General features: G+C 35.0%; 1 protein-coding gene across 1 annotated transcript; it reads left to right on the top strand.

The window, feature by feature from the left end:
• Positions 1 to 6,358: 6,358 nt before the first annotated feature.
• Positions 6,359 to 16,675, top strand: LOC111790815 (the record flags this gene model as incomplete). Its single annotated transcript, XM_023671879.1, is given in 10 exon segments — positions 6,359 to 6,384; positions 8,536 to 8,605; positions 10,201 to 10,325; positions 10,701 to 10,809; positions 10,917 to 10,980; positions 11,071 to 11,126; positions 12,242 to 12,349; positions 14,890 to 15,039; positions 15,741 to 15,911; positions 16,054 to 16,675. Coding segments are annotated over 10 exon segments (1,113 nt in total), but the record flags the coding sequence as incomplete, so codon positions are not given.
• Between the last annotated feature and the right edge of the window lie 1,093 nt (positions 16,676 to 17,768).

Genomic DNA, 17,768 nt, shown 5'->3' on the forward strand with positions numbered 1-17,768 from the left:
TTGGTTTTTGTGCTTTTGAAGTATGCCATTAATTTGTGGCTCCTTTCTTTGTAGCTGATTGGATTGTCATAAGTTGGTTTGATGACGATCTTCCCAATTGATTAGTACTAAAGATGAGACAAAACACTATTAAGTACGAGAGATATTTTTAGACAAGCACGAGAGATTTAAAAAAAAAAATAAATGTGCGATACTAAAATGATTTTTTTTTAAAAATAAAATATCCGATTAGGCCTTGCAAATTCCCTATTCCTTTGGAATTTTTTCCCTGATAGATGATGATCCTTAGGCAACTAGGGGTAGAAGCTTCGTGCTTCATCTATTTTGCTCTACATTGTCCTTACGACCCTATGAACTCTTGATACAATGTCGACCAAGAAAGCTCCATGCTACATCAAGTCATTGATATAGTTTTGGGCCCATGGCGTTATTAGTGTTCTTAAGCCTCCCAAAGCCATAGGTTTCTACTAACTAATTCGTCCCTCTCGACAACTTATCTTATGCTCAACGGTCTTTATTCTTGGCAACGCCCCCTTATATAGCTAGAAAATACATGTTTAGTAGGGTAATGGATTTAGCTAAAATGTTGAGCATGCTATATATGATGTTTGTGAATGTTTGAAATGTCCTTAAAATGTCCTTATACAAAGATGTTTAGAGAGATATTGTCCTATGATATATGACGAGAGTGCGCCTCCTCCCAATATACGAGTCATTCAATACCAAGACAATTTGAGTTGATTAAGTCTAAAAGATAGAAAAAATGTTTCACTCTAGAGCTTAGTTACGCTATCCAAAAAAGTTGAATGAATTCTAGGCTCCGAGAGGTATGTGATAATCAAGATCTCCCCAAAAGCTCAAATAGCTGTAGAACCTAGACCTAAACTTTCTAGAGCCTAGAGAAAAGTTCATGGTAACTTACTAGGTCAAGAATGCGATGAGAGCATACATATAGATGCTTACTAAGCATGTTTATACTTACTATGTGTCACGGTCATGCTTGTTAAAGGCGTGTTGCCTATGGTCGTGTGTCGGATGTCCCAGTTATACTTGTCCAGGACATGTTTTCCATGGTCGCATGCTTGTTCCAAACCCCCCTTACTTGCTTTCATGTGTAGTTAGGTTTTTACTAATTATGTCGTGTCAATATGGGTGTATGATTGTTCACCAAAATCATGTTTATTGCCCCAAGATGTACTATAGTGGTATGTGACTAGTTGTCAATTTTTCCTATTCGGGTTATATGCTATCAAAGTTGTGGTTGTTGCTTATTCTCTTTTAGCCTGGAACATTGTTTTCTTTAAAGTCATTTTCAATGCATTTCTTCGCTCACATTTTCTAAAACATTTCTCTCAAACATGACCTGAGGCTCGATCATACTTCAAGATTGTCTACAAATTCTAACTTTCACACGATTGACTTGTTCACTAGGTTAGAATAAGTGTTGCCCAATCGTTGTCTCATTGGCACAAGAGTGCAATTGTGACGAGTAGTATTAGACTCGGGTCAATTCCTTGAATCGTAGTAATCAAACATGTTCGTTGCAAAAGAACTGGGCAAGTTCAAGGTTGATCAATCGATAGAGATCGAAGATCAGTTGCTCTACCTAAGTGAAGTTCCTAATGGAATAAGGCTTTTGGAGTTTCGCATGAACGAGATTGTCGCTAAAGGCGACAGGATCGATGAAATGGTAGGCCACCTTGAGACAATGTCAATTCGTGAATTAATGGTTAGGGTCAAGGCCCTAGAAGTAAAGCCACAACTATTGGTGGCTTCGAGCGTGGAGATAGCTCGATGGGCTCTATCGTCTAGATGGAAGAACATATCGAGGGCCTAAACAATTCCCACCAAGTGACCTTTCATATTGTCTTAGAAATGTCTAAGGATTGGAGAATAGAAGTGGCAGATCCGAGTGTCAAGTTAAATATAACCATTAGAGCAGTACGGAACCAAACTCCAAAGTGAAGGTCCCGAAGCCTAAGCTCTTCTATGGGGTTGGAGACTCTAAGGCTTTGGAGAATTTCAGCTTTGACCTTGAACAATACTTTTGAGCCACAAATATCGTGGTAAAAGAGGCGAAGGTCACATTGGTTACAATACATCTAGCTGATGATGCAAAGTTGTGGTGGAGATCCAAGTACATGGACATTCAAGATGGCCGATGTATTATAAACACTTAGGGAGTAATAAAAACTCCGCTCACAATTCTTCCCATAAAATGTCGAAATAATAGTAAGGAGGAAGATAAGGGAACGAACATATACAAAGAATATATGAGACTACGTTAATCAATTTTTGGGCTTATGTTAGATATTCGCGACATGTCCAAGAAAGGCAAAGTCTTCAGTTCTGTTGAAGGGCTGAAGCCATGAACGAAAACCAAGTTTTATGAATAAAAAGTTCAAGATATTTCCATGGCCTATGCTACAACCAAACGACGGTTTGATAATGATCAATCTCAAGACGTAAAGTAGAACCAGGCTTACACAAGTGGAATAATAGAAATTACCAATCCAATTCCCCTAAGGGTGGGAGAAGTGACAGACTTGACGGCTGAGGAAAATGCAAGTCCTCCCAATAGAGGTAGAACTCCATAGCCAAGTCCTCACATAGTCAAGATCCCTCATCTTGCTTCAAATGCAAAGGAGCCCACCAAAAATTTGAGTGCCCACAAAAGGTGGGGTACTCTATGCCTTCCAAGCGAAATTGGAACGAATTCAAAAGTTGTGTATGAGATGGCGGAAGTTGAAATACCGCTAGTTGAAAGCAATGAACACACCCCGCATGGGGACACTAAAGTATTTGTCTGCTCTCTAGAAGAGAGTGGAAGTGATAGAAGAGTCATTGGAACGTGATCTTATGTATGTCGATGTCTTGGTTAACCATAGAGTGGCCAAGAACACTATTATTACTCTGAAGCTACCCACAACTTCATGATGGAATCGAAGTAAAATGCTTGAATATCATTTGTCATCGAGACATAAGACGGATGAAAGCCGTCAATTCGACAGTCCTACCTATCTTAAGAGTTGCAAAGAGAACTATGATCAAGCTGAGGACTTGGACTGGACAAATGACTTTGTGATTTTTAAGATGGATGACTTGGACACCGTGTTAGACATGAGTTTCATATTCAAACACAAAGTCATTCTCATGCCCCTAGTGAAATGCTTAGTAGTAATGGGATCCAAGCAAACAATCATTCAGACTAACAGCCATCAACCAAAAGGGGTGAAGATGATGACGACACTATAGTTGAGAAGAGATTTTGTCTGTGATGAACCCACACTCACTGCAATTGTCGTAGTTGAAGAGGGGAATTCAAGTGAGCTCACTCCAACAAAAACCTCGCAGTTACTATGGGAGCACCGCAACGCAAGAGCAGAAGGCCAGACAAAGAATTTATCCCCACTTGAGGAGATACATCACGAGATTGATTCTATATCAGGGGCGAGATCGCCCACCACAGATGTGTGTCATATGAATTAACTTGATCTAGCTGAATTCCACAAACAACTAAATGATTTGTTGAAAGTCGGGTTCATTAAACTCGCAAAGACTCTTGTCAATGATCATTGAATGCTAGGGAGAGACCCCAAACCAATACCTCAGTTGAAGTGAGGAGACAAATTGATATGAAACTCTTGAGAGTTGATTTAACAATGTAATAGCTCAAGCCCACCGCTAGCATATAAGATTTCCAAAACGCGTCTAATATGAAGAAGTTTCCACACCCTTATAAGCAATGTTTCATTTCCCTCCCCAATCAACGTGGGATCTCACAAACAACATTATTGAAGAACAATACCTTTAGATCTAAATTATCCAAGAACCCCAAAAATGATAAAAGAATCAACCAAAGAAAAAGTAAGATTTACATTACTTTGTTAATCGAATATCTCAAAACAATAACACTTGTTTGAGATTTGAATCACTCCACAAATAAGATTGATCATGTCAAACTTAACTTGAATGATTCTAAGCATACAACCTAAAGTATATAGAATTACAAAGAAACTTAGTATTTGGCTAAAAGAAGGCACAAATGCTTTTATGCTCTCTTTACTACATTTTTCAAGTCCATTTTACAAAAATAACATACCTGATTTCATATAGCCTCAAAATAAAACCCGTCACCTTCCATGAGACATTTCAAGATTTGTAAGCTAATATTTTGGGATCATAATTAGTCACTGTGTAAATGTAACAAAAATACGTTAATAAAACACCATAAATCTAGATTTTAACAATACATCATAAATTTGTAACCATATAAGAATAAATGAAACTCAGTTGTAAGTATCCTGAAGCCCTTGTTGCATAAATGAAGCTTGATTTTCTTGATGTGAAATTAATTGCAACTTGAGTTCAAATTTAATAAAACTTGACTTCACTTAATGTAACTTGACTTCATCTTGTGGTAGTTTGAACAAGATTCTTCACAACTTCTTTCAAGTTTATATTGTATGATTGAGATGCATTGGTTCATATCACAAACCTTTGAAGTAACTCGTGTTTACTCAAAAAGACCGTTCAGATGGATGAAGAGAAGGGTCGGTTGAAAGCGATGACTACTACAATTCCAAAATGGAGAAAGAGTTTTAATCAAGCTAAGGTTGGATCAAATCCAGTATCAAATAAGCAGAAACAAATGATTGATGCGAAAATATTATGGACCAGTCGAAGTCATTCAAAAGGTCGAGAAGACATCGTATAGGATCCAATTGTTCCCATGGATGTGGACTATCCTTGTTGTCCACGTCAGTAACTTAAAACGTTAGTATCTCGACTAGGAAGACACCAAGCACAAGGAGGTGGTACGACCTCCTGCCATGAAGAAGAATTCCACCGCAAAAAAAGTAAGATAGACTCTAACAGAGAAGACACAAAGAGTCGACGAGCCAAGAAGTGATTTTCAACAATTCCTGACAGATTGGAAGAGACTCTTCAATGCTTAAGATTATTTGGAAGCACATAGAGAGACATAAAGTCAGCTTCATCCTACATCGCCAACGTCAACCAATTGAGTGGTTAAGGATGTCACGATCATGCTTGTCCAAGGTGTGCTGCCTGTGATCGCATGTCGGATGTCTCAATCATGTTTGTTAAGGATGTGTTGCCCACGGCCGCATGCCCGTTCCAAACCCCCTTTATTTGCTTCCATGTGTAGTTAGGTGTTTACTATTCTTGTCGTGTCGATACGGGGATGTGTATGATCGTTCACCAAAATTATGTCTATACCTGCTAGGGCTAAAATGTCTTAAAATGTATTATAGGGGATGTGATTGGTTGTCAATTCTTCTTACCGGAGTTATATGTTATTAAATATGTGGTTGTTGCTTATTCGCTTTAGCCTGTAACGTTGCTTTCTTTCAAATTGTTTTCAACACATTTTTCTCTCACGTTTTCTCCAATATTTCTCTCAGACGTGACCCAAAACCACATGTCAAGATTCTTTACAAAGTTTGACTTTCACACGATTGACTCATTTATTGGGTTAGAACAAATGTCAAATAATCATTGTCGCAATGTCACAAGAGTGCGATTGTGACACTATGTGGTCACATAGAAAGGTCGTCCATCCGCGCCAATCTCGACATCATTGTTCCTGAATTGAAACTTCAAAAATATGGTCATGACAATTAATCTTTTTAAATACTAGTTTATATAATATAATTTATATTCAAACCTAAAATTATAGGATAAAAAGGACAAAAAGAGTACAACTCAACTCCTTTATAAAAATAAAATAGAGTAGTTGGCTACATGTTTCATGAAAAAATATTTAAGGAAAAAAAAAACATTTATTACATGTTACAGCGTGGTTAGACAGGTAGATAAACTCTAAAAATATTAATATCGCAACTAGTTTTGTTTTTTTTTTTTTTTTTTTTTTTCTTCCTAAAATAAATAAATATTTTATTTTATTATTTTTATTTTGTGAGGGAACGTCTAGAGTCTTCCGACTGTTTGACCAAAACTGGAAGAACCCAACAGCTGTTGCGTAGGGAACTCTTATTCGTCAGCATAACTTAGAATGCGATTTCAATGAAAAATGCATTTCTATGGAAACTATCATCTGATCAGATTCAGCATCCGAATTGGCCAATAAATCTGAACCCGAGGCTAAACGATCCTGAATCCAGGAAGATACGCGATGGCCAGTTTGCTGAAGCCAACGCATACATATTGGCATCCCCATCCCGTACTCCATCAATCACAAAGATTTCACACCTTCAAGCGCCCCATACCTCTAATTGGACGTCAATCACGCCATCAATTCATTCGAAGCAGCCGAATCAAGTGCAGTTATGAAGACTCTGGCGATGAACAACCACCTCGTTCTACTTCCACCGCTTTGCAACTCTACTCCGATATCGAGAGGTTTTTTTTACCTTTCGTACATTTTTTCTCCGTTGCGGCTTGATTTTTTTTTTTTTCTTTTTCTTTTTGTTGCTATTTCCATGATTGTAATCAATCGGCCTGGTGAATATGTTGCGCGTTATAATTGTTTTCTTGAGTTAACTCTTGCTAGTTCAACGTTTTCCCGTACTTTCCTTTCTCATTCTTACTTTAATTCATCCGCAAAGTGTGTGTATCGATACGGTTGACCCTTCTTTAATCGAGTCTTCTTTAGAAATGCATAAAAGTGCAAAAGAGAGAACGTGGACTTCAAGAGAGTTGGGATAAGCTCAGGATAGCGAAATATGAGGCTCCTGTCTAGGGAGTAGCTAACTTCGGCCAGTAATGACCAGGCTAGCTAGTCATGTTCATTAGCAGTAAAGGTAAAACACCAACTTAAGAAGCATGGATGCTTTAGCTGGCTAGCATGTCTTGGACATCGTATCGGATACTATTAGCACAATTGATATGAGTTAAACACTAGTTGCACAAAGTCAATATAGATCCAACATTTGTTAAGCACGGATTGAATTCTTGTTGAATGCACTAAATAGACACATAATAATATAGGACCAAAAAAATTTGAGACCGAAACACATCAAACTCATTTTGTAAGTATATAAATACATAAACTTGTTGAAGTGTATATTTTAATAAACCTGTCCTTGCCATCGATGTCCTGAATTTTTAAATATGATATATCACTGTCTCCATATTGTGTTGTACGTGTCTCGTATTTGTATGGAATGTGTGCATGCTTCTTAGGCACCAACTAAAAGTTTCCTATAAAGCTCAAAGAGTGAGCCAAAGATCAAGAGATGAATATGTGATCGATTGAAACATATCAGTAGTGAGGAGATAACAGAAGCCAATTATTTATTTTTTTAAAAACAAAGTCCCTCTATTCTAAACGGAGCTTAGATCTAGTTTAGTAGCAATTGCGACACTGAATGATCCCAACTATACTTGAACCTTGTAAGATTTGCCAAAAAAATAATCTCGAAGAGAATGATTGAGCCTTAAGCTACCTGGCTTGAAATACATTTACCATCATATTTATTGACTTGATGCCATAGGTCATTAGTATAGTTATAGTTTGAGACAAGTGCATGATAGCTGTTTGATTGTGACCTGTATTGCATGAACATAGCAACAAACTGTTGGGTCTCCAGTAGTAAGTGTACTAAAAGAAATGTGTAAAAGGTGGGGGGGGACTTAGATTGGTAGCAAAATGTTAATTAGCTTTTGTGGGCCCAACTTTTAATTTGCTGTGATGTTGCGGTATTGAGAAAAGTCATTGGGAGGGTATAAATAAGAGTTAGCATCATAGGAAGGGCATTTTTTTTATTCAATAGGATCTGATAGTGGGTGAGAGGATAACTCTGCTTCTTCCTCGTTTGCGTCCCTTGTTCATAAATGATAGTTATATTATCTTGGCATCTTAGTAGGTTTTCAATCAAGCAGAATGTCAATCAAGTTTTGCTAGTTGTAGGTTTTTGGCCCAGAAGTTCTGTGCGTTCTGTGTGGGTGCGACCACATTTTGGATTCTTTGGTTGGAGCATGTTACTTATTTCATGGCTTTGTGGACCCTCAAGCTCAAGTGTTTTGTAATTATTTTGTTCAGTTTTGTTGCAATTGGAAAGCTTTTTGTAATCTCATTGCTTGGTGTACATCTTTCTCTTGTACTTTTCAACATCTTTGCAGAAAGCTCCTTTTTTCTTGGTAATCTAGACAGGAAAATATAATTCCTTTGTTCCAATTTATATATATATGAAGCAACGAGTGAACCTATTAACGTAGGAGACCAAATGCATATAAGAAATGTTCAATTAGAAAATATGAATTACATTTTACATCCTATTGAATCCATCACTAGTTGAATGGATGCTTATATGAAGTAAATGGAATCTATGTATATATTTATACCTGTATAAAGCACCGAGTGAACTACCTAACATGGAGATCAAATGCATATAAGAAATGTTCAATTAGATAACATGAATTACATTTTACATCCCATCATTCATCCATCACTAGTTGAATGGATACTTGTATGAAGTAAATGGAATCCTTATTTTCAAAGTTTGTGCTCTTGCTTACCGTTGCTAAGCAAAAAAATTGCTCATTTTACAGATTACTAACTGAGACAGTTAGACAATCGCAAGATGCCTGGGGTGGTTTAAGAGACTGGACAGAAGTTGAGGTGATCTACAATTACCATATTTGTTTTTATTGATTTTTATGTTTTACTGGCTGTCATTTGCTTTCCATACATGTATTGGTACATATAATCCATGGCAAATATACATTTTCCAATACTTTTAGTACCTTGCATCTACATTTATGAAATGAACCCTAATTGGGAATTTCTTGATGTTCGTCAAAGCATGTGATTTAATCTCTGGCCTCAAAATAAACATTAGAAAATCTACCATGGTGGCATCAATCTCAATTTGGATAAAGAAGAAAATCTAATTGGGAATTTCTTGATGTTCGTCATATCATATTTTGGGGTTAAGTTTTACCTATCTGGGCCTTCCCCTTGGAGGATGTCCTAGAAATATAAGCTTTCAAGATCCTGTTGTGCAAAAAATTACCTTCGATACTTGGCAAATGGAATAGTTGTTGCTCAAAGGCTTAATCTTATACGAATGGTCTTTCTGAACATCCCCACCTATTACCATCTTGTTTTTGCAACTCCTCGAAAAACTTGTGCAATGATTTGCAGAATCGTCTGTAACTTTTTTTGGGAGGCCCTAACGAAAAAGGGGCTTGCATCTTGGCAACTAGAAGATTGTAACTTCCCCAACCTTACATGGCGGCTTGGTTTATTATTAACCAGGATAGAAATGGAGTCTCCTCTCTAAATGGATTTAGAAATTCCATGGAGCTCCCTACCAGACCTTGGAAAATGAGATGCTAAATGTCACCTTTGCTGGGGTTCCATCGTCCTTTGTCTTGTAGGACCTTCTTTCGGTGTTTGGTTAATCCCTCTCCCTTGAGTGGTTCTGTCTTTACCTTATTGTGAAAGGTGGAAATTTTTTTGAAGGTTAAGTTCCTCATATGGTAGGTCATTCACAACAGAGTTAACACCTTTTATTGAATTTCATGGAAATTGCCTAGCTTGATAGGCTGCTGTGTTTTCTCTATAAGAAGGTAGGAAGGATCTAAAATCATATTCTTTGAAGCTATGATTTTGCACAATAGTCGGGAGTTGCCTTTTCAAGGTGTTTGCCCTAGTCTTTGCCATGCCTAGAGGATCTAGAGAGATCATTGAAGCATTCCTTCTTCACCCATCCTTTTGTGAGAAGGAGAGGTTCTATGGGAGTTGAAGTGTGTATAGTTTTGTGAGATCTTTGACATGAGAGGAATGGTAGAACCTTTAGATAGCTTGAGAGGACCTCGAGTTATGTTTTGTCCTTCATAAGGTTCCATGCTTCTCTGTAGGCATCAGTAGTAAAGTCTTTTATAATTATCCTTTAGGCCTTATCTTACTTCATTCAAGCCCCCTTTTTTTCTTTAGCTTGGCTCCTTTTTTTTTTTTGGGGGGGGGGGGGGCTTTTGCTTTGTTTATGAAGGTCCTTGTATTCTTTCATTTTTTCTTTTTCTCAATGAAAGTTTGATTGTTCATTTAAGAAAATGGAATTAAAGTTTGTATCAAGATTCAAGATGAAGAACCAGTGGGAACAACATTTTTCAGCATTTCTTTATATCAGCTGATAGAATCTATGAAATAGTATTTAATGTTTCCCCTTCGCCCAAATTCTTAAGAAGTTAATCTGCGTTGCTAAATTTCAGGGAGCATGGGTTCTTAAACCACGAAACTCAACCCCAAAATATGTTGTACATTTTGTTGGTGGAATTTTTGTTGGAGCTGCACCTCAGCTTACATATCGCTTGTTTTTGGAGCGCCTTTCAGAGAAGTGAGGCTTTTAGTTCTACTCTCTTTATCAATTCATTATTGTTTTTTAATTTAATATTTCAATAGGTCATATATATTTTCTATACTTGAATTGTGATGGAAGTGGAACCAGTATCTGTCTTCCCGAGTGTTTTATTCCTTTAAGTGGCACCAGACTTTTTTATCATGCTTCCTTCATAGTCCTTTGATCTGTTAAACTTGTTCTTAAAATCGTTATCAAATTTCATAGTAGTTGTTGAAATCAGGTTCATGGGATCTCACTGTACCATGTTTAATTGTTTAATGAGATTTAAATTCATGATTTTCAGATCTTTGTAGACTTTATACTTATTAATGAGAAATGAAGAAGATTTGACCAAACAACATTATGAATCAGGGGTATTTTCATCATTGCAACACCCTATGCCAGTGGATTTGACTATTTCTCAATTGCGGATGAAGTGCAGTTTAAATTTGATAGGTGCCATCGGGCATTTCTCGAATCAGTGAGTTTTATGTTTCTCTCTCTTTCTCTCTCTTTTTGTGATGAGAAGCATTCTCTTTTCCATTTGTTCCTAAAATCTTGAAGGAAGTTGATTAGTTAATCGTACAGGTACGAGATCTTCCCATTTTTGGTATTGGCCATTCTCTGGGATCTGTCATCCACCTTTTGATTGGTATCATAACATCTCTTCATGTCATGTCAGGAACTGATTTGGTTTGCAGCCAATCAAATGGGATAGATTGCTAACTTATCTGTTCATCAGGATCAAGATATGCTGTTGAAAGAAGTGGAAATGTACTAATGGCATTCAATAACAAGGTATTTTTCATATACATGAATTTGGAGTTTCAAGTATACGACTGGATAAAGCTAAGTGAAATTCTGATTTGTTGGCTTATGTATTTATTATCTCGAAAATATAGATATAGTTTCTTCTTCTGGAACTAGTGTTTAGGCAAGCACACTAAAGGGGCATGATTTTTTTTGTAGAACCTAAGCACGTGGGCAAGTGCATGCTTAAGACGTGAAATACAATGCACGTTGTGTTGAATATTTCAATAATTAAATTTTATAGCTGATAAAACTGAACCTTACATTGAGAGGAGAAGTATGCTCGCTGATCATATTTAGAAATACGATGATAGCTTTGATAATAAAGTAACTAAACTCATAGCAATAACGTTATAAAAGCTTAGACTACTGATTATTATTAAGTCATGAGGTGTTTGGTTGAATGAATTAAAGAAATGCACAAGTGTTTAAAAAATATTCCTTGATACAATCTGTTTCCGGATGGCAACTCATTTCTTGTCTAATTTGAAGTTTTGGCAACTTTTTATCTCTTCTCTATTCCTTTTTGTTCTTCATTCAAGAAGTTTATTTCTTAATCGAAAAATGAAAAGAAAAGAAAGAGCCTTAGTATCAGTGATTAGTAGTGTCCAGGCGTCTAGAATGGGCAATGGATGGTTAAATGAATTAATAAAACAAGTTTATGATAATATAATTTTTTATGTTGATTATTTGTAATGTAATACTACTTTCAATTGTTAGTATTTACTTTTTATACTATTATTAATGTTTTTAGGATGATTTTATTAAATATTAGATAACTATCCGGTTTAATGTGCAAATGGTGGAAAGGAATGTGTTTTCCTTACCCTTAAATATTATCTATCCATTTGAAATGGTGGAAATATAATCTTTTAGTAAATCCAACTTGCAAGCCACCCTGGACTGCCATTATTCTTCCCCTTTGAATGGAATTTTTTAATGGTTCCTCTCTGTCTCTGCTTTTTTCTTTTTGCCTTTTTTCCTCCTACAGGAAAACAGCTATGATACTCTACTACTATGGTTACTCATATATTGTGATGTTTCTTTGTCTGTGTCACCCTCTTTATGTTTTAGAGAATTGACAGAAAGTTCTCTTTTCACAGGAGGCAAGCTCCGCAGTTCCTTTATTCTCCCCGGTGTTTGTTCCAATGGCTCAGAGCATGGGGCCTCTCTTATCACAAATTGCATCATCACCGACGTTTCGTCTAGGGGTGAGATTTCTCATCTTTTACGTTCTTAGTGATTAATGCGCATCGTCTCTTCAAAGCTTGAGAGTTTCCAAAAGTAGTTTTGAAGTGCTTATCATTCTGAATTTCGTAGCTATATTTTATAGTGGGGTAAATACAATAGTAATTTTTAATTATGCAGTGGTTGTAGCATGTACTAACATGAGTTGATGTTTTCATGGTTCACCACTCTTGTCCTGTCGGTCTGTATCTACTTTCTGGGTATAATTCCACAGGCTTCGAGAAAAAAAAAGAACAAAATTGTACTTATCCACGTGGTGCCTTTAAGACTGTAAAAGCATCACATGCTCAATCTATACGTGCAGAGCAGGAGCTCTAAAATGAATTCAGGACTCTAAAAATCATATAAGATTCGAGTTTATGATTACTAGTTAATATTGATATTTATGAGAAAAAAATAGTTATGATTTTATTGAGGTATATACACACACATATATATAATTAATTAATTGATTGATTGATTGAATAATTAATTTTATTGAGATTTTAAGTTTTTAACCTATAATATATTTTTTAGTTTTTACTTTTGAACGTTGATTTTTATGAGAAAAAGAAATTATTATTTTAATAAATCAGAATGATAGTATTTGATTATTAATTAAAATATATTTTATCTATTTGATATTTCTTCTTATAAACATCATTGAGGTTTTTATTTGCTCATTTTATTTAATTTTTTTATGAACATCTGATGATAAGAAGACAATTTTGACCAATAATGATATTAAATTTAAAAATATATTATTGGTTCAAACTCAAGATCATGTTCACCTTTATTTATGTTATTTTTTGCATATTTGATCAAATATTCTTTGAACTTCACTATCCAGGACTTTAAAACATACGTGCAATGATTGTGTGTGAACTTTTCATCTTGGTTTCTTTGTATATGCATGTGATGCAATGATTTATTATTTCATGCATATTTTTTTTGTGTTTATTATTATTATTTTTTGTTATGTTCCATTTTTAGAATTATATACACTTACGATCTCGGGTGTATAATAATTCCTCTCTATCTTGAAATCCTAGCTTGTTTTATTTATTTATTTTTATTCACTTTTCGTTGAATTTGATTCGTAAGTTATGGATCGGGTCTAATAGGTTTTTGTTGGATAAAAAATGCAACTTTATCCCGTGCAGTGCGCACATATATAAATATTTGTTTGGGACACTTGTAGATTTAGCAAAATATTGATAAGATATCGTAAATCGAGCAACCACTCTAGCTTTTGCCAATATAGAAAAAAAAAATTGCCTAGCTTAAACCAAGTTTGAATAAAGTTTGTAATACCCTAAAACCAGCGACATGAGTTTCAAAACGTGTATTTTAGGTATATCGAAAGTATATTTGTGTATCAAAAGCATGTATATCATTTGTGTTTACAATTCATTTAACGTGCATTTTACGCATAATATTGGTCTATCAACATTTATTTCATATCCATTCTAGTAGTAACTTAAGTATATCATTGGTGTATTTGCACTTAATTAACACTCATTTCAGGCATAACGTTAATTAAGGTGCATTTTAGGTATAACATTGATATATCAACCTTCATTTAACATGCATTTTGATAGTAAATCAAGTGTATCATTAATTTAACATGCATTTAAGCATCAGAATGGTGTATCAACATTCCTTTAACATGCATTTTTGTTATAAATTAGGTATATTATTTGTGTATCATTATTCATTTAATATGCATCTTAGTTGTAAATTGGGCATATCATTGGTGTACCATTATATATTAAACATGCATTTTGGTAGTAAATCAAATATATCATTTGCATATATGAAAATAAGAAGGGTAAAATTAGAATTAAAAAAAAAAAAAAAAAAAAAAAAAAAAAATTCTGATTTCAAATATTTTGCTATATTTGCAAAATTCAAAAACTTTTGCTAGGTTTGCAAATATACTAAATATTTTGCTTCCAGTTACAAATTCCCTATTTGTTTATACGAAAATTGTGGTGTATTATCTGTTATCTACCATAGGTTTTCTAGCTACTTGAGAACTTAAACCTAATGCTTTGGGTGGATACTGCTTTCTGATAGACAATCGGACTATATGGATTTCTGCTTTTTTGTCTAATATTTTGCTTCTCATTTCCCTTGTAGAAGTGTGGTAGTTGTATCGAGATTCTAGAATCTTGTGATTTTAGCAGCTGCCAAATCTTATTAGAACCGAGTTTGGAAAAAAAATGTTTTCTAAATCATATCAAGTACCTTTAGAAAAATTAATAATCTAAAATGTGTTTAATATAACTTTTAGAGTGATTTTAGATAGTAAAGCTCGTAAGGAATGCAAGATATAAAAACAGGTTTATTAACAATGTTTTAAGAAAAAAGCTTAAACTAGAAGGTGCGCCAACCACACCTTAAAAGTCCTAAATTTCTATACTTCAAAGTGGTAACTTTTTAAGCTCTATGAAAGAGCCGGGACTTGAGTTTAAAGTTTAATCTCAATAGCAGTTCTATTTTTGTTTCTATGCATCTGCAGGCAGAGATGACTATGAAACAATTACAAAATCTTAGCCCTCCAATAATGAAGCAAGCTCTTCCTTTAGTTGAGCAGCTGCCTCCCCTGTACATGGACCTTGTGAGGGGAAGAGAAGATTTTACACCAAAGCCGGAGGAAACTCGACGACTTGTATGTCCATATTAACAAAAAATTATTTATGCGTATTGTTTGATTCTATATTTTTCTTCTTTAGTGGGGGTGGCTCTATGAGCACACTAGTATTTTGTTTGGCTGGATTTTATATTTTACAACGGGTTCCAAGTCTTTTATGGGTGTATGTGTTTTTACATAGTTGAATTTTGGGCAATTAAATATTTGAGTTTGTACCTTAAATTTGAAAAGGGCCCTGATATGAACACTCGTTTAAGAACGGAATTGGATGGACATGAAATAAAAATTGCACAATTATGCTTACCTAAGTACAAGAGTAAATAATGAATTTTATTTCTTTTTTCTTAAAAAAAAAAAAAAAACTATTACCACTTGCTGAGATTGCCTATGTTCTCTAGATGGCAGCTGACTACCTGCATGAAATTATTTTAAGAATTCTTGAAGGATATATCTTACTGCTTCCTATTTGCCTCACTGCGTATGAAAATTGTTTGGGGTGTAGGGCTTTCAGGAATTGAATGTGACGTATTTTTGTGTGTAGCGATTCTTGTTCTTCTTGCGAGTCAGTGACCAAGTGTAAATTGGTTGCAAGGTTTTTAGGATGAATGAATGGTATACCTGCTGTGCCTGTGATCTGCACTTCACAATTAGTGCAGAAGACATTCTTATACTTCAGTTATAGGTTTGCATTTACTTGTTCTTGTGGAATGCTTGATCAGGTAAAGTCATACTATGGCATCTCCCGAAATCTCCTCATAAAGTTCAAGGATGATATGATAGATGAAACTCTGATGCTAGCTCAGTTACTTAGCTCAGAAGCTGCAATTAGTTCGATGCTGGACATGTCAACCCGGTCGTTGCCTGGCAATCATGGGCTACCCTTGCAGCAGGTCCTTCCCCTCTCCCCATTTCATCATATATGAATATTGCTATTATCATTTCCAAGAAGATTAGAGATGACAGGACCGGGAGCTGAGTTTAGCGTTTTCATTACATATTTGAAAACTGAAGAGTTTTTCCCCTTATTTGCAGGCCCTTCCGGACATACCACCAGCAATGGCGGACGCAGTGAACAGAGGTAGCGAGCTCTTTACCAATCTAGCTGTCGGAACGCCATGGGAGACTGTTGCAAAAGAAGTGGGAAACACATTAGGCGTAGACTCAAAAGTCCTCCGGGCTGAAGCATCCAAGGATCTAGACCTGCTTGTGGAAGTGGTAACATCTTGGATGTCCTCAAACATGGGTCCGAATCTCTTGAGGCCGTAAATGATGTCATGGGCGTACACAACACATACAGTTTGCCACCATCCCATATAATTCAGTTGATGTGTATAATATACAGATACTGCGATGATTATTCCAAATTGGTCACCCCCTTCAGTTATGGTTCTTATCTGAATGCAAGATTGTCCCGACTGGCCGCCATACACGCGCAACAGCATCATCATGTCATGGCATCCGTGTGGACTCATTTTGCTTCTTTGCATATTGTTCTGTTTCAAGTAGACTCGCAATTGCTGTAATTATAAATTCTTCCAATGCTTTCTTGGGGTCTCTATATATTGAAATATTATTCACAGGAAGGAAGGTTGTATATCAATAATAGAAAAAACGTCACAGACTTCATATTTGTAAATGTACTGATTTCCCCTTATGTAATCACTTCATTAATTTGTAGAAAAAATAGAATCTGAATTTAAGCTTAAGTGTCTATAATCTGGTTTTAGTATATATTTCTCAATTTAAGCTTAATTTCTCATATTATGCAGGAAATTGAAGATCGTTAATTAGGGGTAGTTTGGTAAATTATTCTTTCACATTTCCTATGTTTTTTTTTTTACAATTTTAGAATTTGAAAGGTTGAAAATAACAAAACTAAGTTTCTTATTCATGTTCCTAGTGTCCTCCAATATGTAAGTTAATGTATTATTTTATAATTCTTGACTTATAAAATGCATAATAAATATTTTTAAATAAGTATCATAAAAATTGGAATATTTTATAGTTCATGTAAAAAAATTTACATTTTTAATTATAAATTTTAGATAAAAAAAAAAATTATTACAAATTATATTTGTTTATCCTTTTTATAAACAAAAAAAAACAGAACAAGAAACAATTAGTAAATGTGGTTCTTGTTTACTGTATTATAAAAGGGAAACAAGATAAATGTGTATTCTTAAAATATTTACTAAGCTAGACAAAGTAAGGTCTATAGAATGGTAATCTAGTCCTACTTACAGGTAGCATGTCGAATTGAGGGGTTGTATGCAGAGTATAGGTAAGTATTAGTGAGATTATGTGCAAGCGGGCACTCTTAGTTATTTATGTGATTTAACTGATAAACTCCCAAGAGGGCTATTAAATGAATTCTAAGGGAAGGCTAGACGTGTTTAAGAGGTTAATAAGAGCTAATTATGATTACCATTAACCAAGCTACCCTAATAAGCCCTAGTAAAAAATGAATAGAGAAGGAATGCTTTGGTGTAAACTAGAGTAGAACACAGAGGCTAAGAGGAGGACGATGGTAAGCCTCTTAAGTTTAGCATGACTCGTACAGCTAAACAAGTTTTACTTGTAGTATGTAACCAGGATTGAAAAACCTAGTTAACTTTATGAATAACTCATATTTAGCCTTACAATATGTAAGCAAGTTTTACGAAAAAATTATTTTTTTATTGGATCATAAACAAGTTGCTTACGGAATATACTTATATATTTGCTTGTTTTACTCTTTTTGCAATTTC

This window comes from Cucurbita pepo, chromosome LG03, assembly GCF_002806865.2.
Source record: "Cucurbita pepo subsp. pepo cultivar mu-cu-16 chromosome LG03, ASM280686v2, whole genome shotgun sequence".
NCBI classification, from domain to species: Eukaryota; Viridiplantae; Streptophyta; class Magnoliopsida; order Cucurbitales; family Cucurbitaceae; genus Cucurbita; species Cucurbita pepo.